Below are 1,390 nucleotides of genomic sequence, written 5' to 3'. Positions count from 1 at the left end.
GGGGGCTGGACTCCTGGGTCTGAGAGAGAAGGGGGCTGGACTCCTGGGTCTGAGGGAGGAGGGGGCTGGGGGCCTAGACTCCTGGGTCTGAGGAGAAAAGGGACCAGGGTCTGAGGAGAATGGAACAGGGGGTTGGGTTCCTGGATGCTGGGCACCAGGTCGAGCTGACAGGTCAGGTAGCCCTCACCTCCTGCACCCGCTGCAGAAGCTGTTCTCGCTGGCCCTCTGGCTGTGAGTCGAGCTGTCCCTGGGCCTCCCGGAGTCTCTGCCGAAGACTGTCCACACGGTCTCGCTCCTGCCTAAGCCGCCTCTGTTCCTGAGAGAACAAGGCAGGGTCTGAGCCCAACCACCGGCAGGGAAACCGAGGCTGGCAAGGGTGGCAGACCCCTGCCTGAGAGCCGACCTTGTCCAGCCCACTCTCATGAAGTCGACAGTTGGTGAAGGAATGGATGCAAGCCATCTCCAGGCGGGTGGCCCTGGGGGCACGGAAGTCAGTCCCAGGCCCATAGGGGACACAGCCCGACCCAGCTGGACCATCTGGGAGGAGAATGTACTCAAGAGATGGTTCAGCCAGTGACAATCCGCCCACAGCCTGTTAGGGACCTAACACACCAACCAACCGTTAAAGAGACAGTTCTAAGACAACCGAGAGAGCTGGAAAATAACTGCCCATTCAACAATATTAAGAGTGTATTCATTCTTTAGATGAGAGGTTCCCCACCTCATTTGGCCTACTGCCCCCTTTTCAGAAAATAAATAAAAAATCACGCAGTGTCCCCTAGCCTTTAAAAATATTTGTACTGTAGCCCCTAAGGGCTTTTGCAGACCACCTGGATCCTTCCAGTGCCCCCAGGGGGGCGGTATCACCCACCTTGGGAAACACTGCATTCTGTTTTTTAAAATAAAGTGGTGATGTTTTTTAAGGTGTTCTTCTCCGTCAGTAAAGAGCATCCTAGTGGGTTACGCATTGGCCTGCTAACCCCAACGTTGGCAGTTTGAACCTACCGGTTACTCCTACTAGGGAGAACATTGCAGCTGTCTGCTCCCGTGAAAACTGACAGCCTCGGAAACCCTGGGGCACAGTCCTCTGCACTATAGCATCGCTGGGAGTTGGAATCGGGTTGTTGGGAGTGGGGGAGGTTGATCTCTTACTATAAGGGGTGCTGCAGTATTTGGCAGGCAATATGGTATCTGGGGTTGGATTTTTAAGATTCAGGACAAAGAAACCAATTGAGAGGGCACGAAAGAGGAATGGAAGAAGGCTGATCACTGTTGAAACCAGCAGGTGCATGTGGGGGCCTGAGGTTTGAAGTCAGCTAGAAGTTTGAAAGAACAAGGGAGTGGGAGGCAAATGGAGCGCTCCCAACAATGAGTCCCCATCCCCCATCCA

At 54.4% G+C, this 1,390-nt stretch overlaps 1 protein-coding gene across 1 annotated transcript in view; it reads right to left on the bottom strand.

The window, feature by feature from the left end:
* LOC101660389 (pleckstrin homology-like domain family B member 1) overlaps positions 1-1,390 on the bottom strand; it is a 5,328-nt gene that overhangs the window by 1,819 nt on the left and 2,119 nt on the right. Inside the window, exon 2 of the mRNA XM_013006599.2 lies at positions 188-316. Coding sequence (XP_012862053.2) covers positions 188-316 — 129 coding nt within the window. The remainder of the gene's footprint in view (positions 1-187; positions 317-1,390) is intronic.

This window comes from Echinops telfairi, unplaced genomic scaffold, assembly GCF_000313985.2.
Source record: "Echinops telfairi isolate 266 unplaced genomic scaffold, ASM31398v2 ScPeMD7_655;HRSCAF=1070, whole genome shotgun sequence".
NCBI lineage: Eukaryota > Metazoa > Chordata > Mammalia > Afrosoricida > Tenrecidae > Echinops > Echinops telfairi.
The sequence above is the reverse complement of the archived record's forward strand: the minus strand, read 5'-3'. Positions and strand labels throughout refer to the sequence as shown.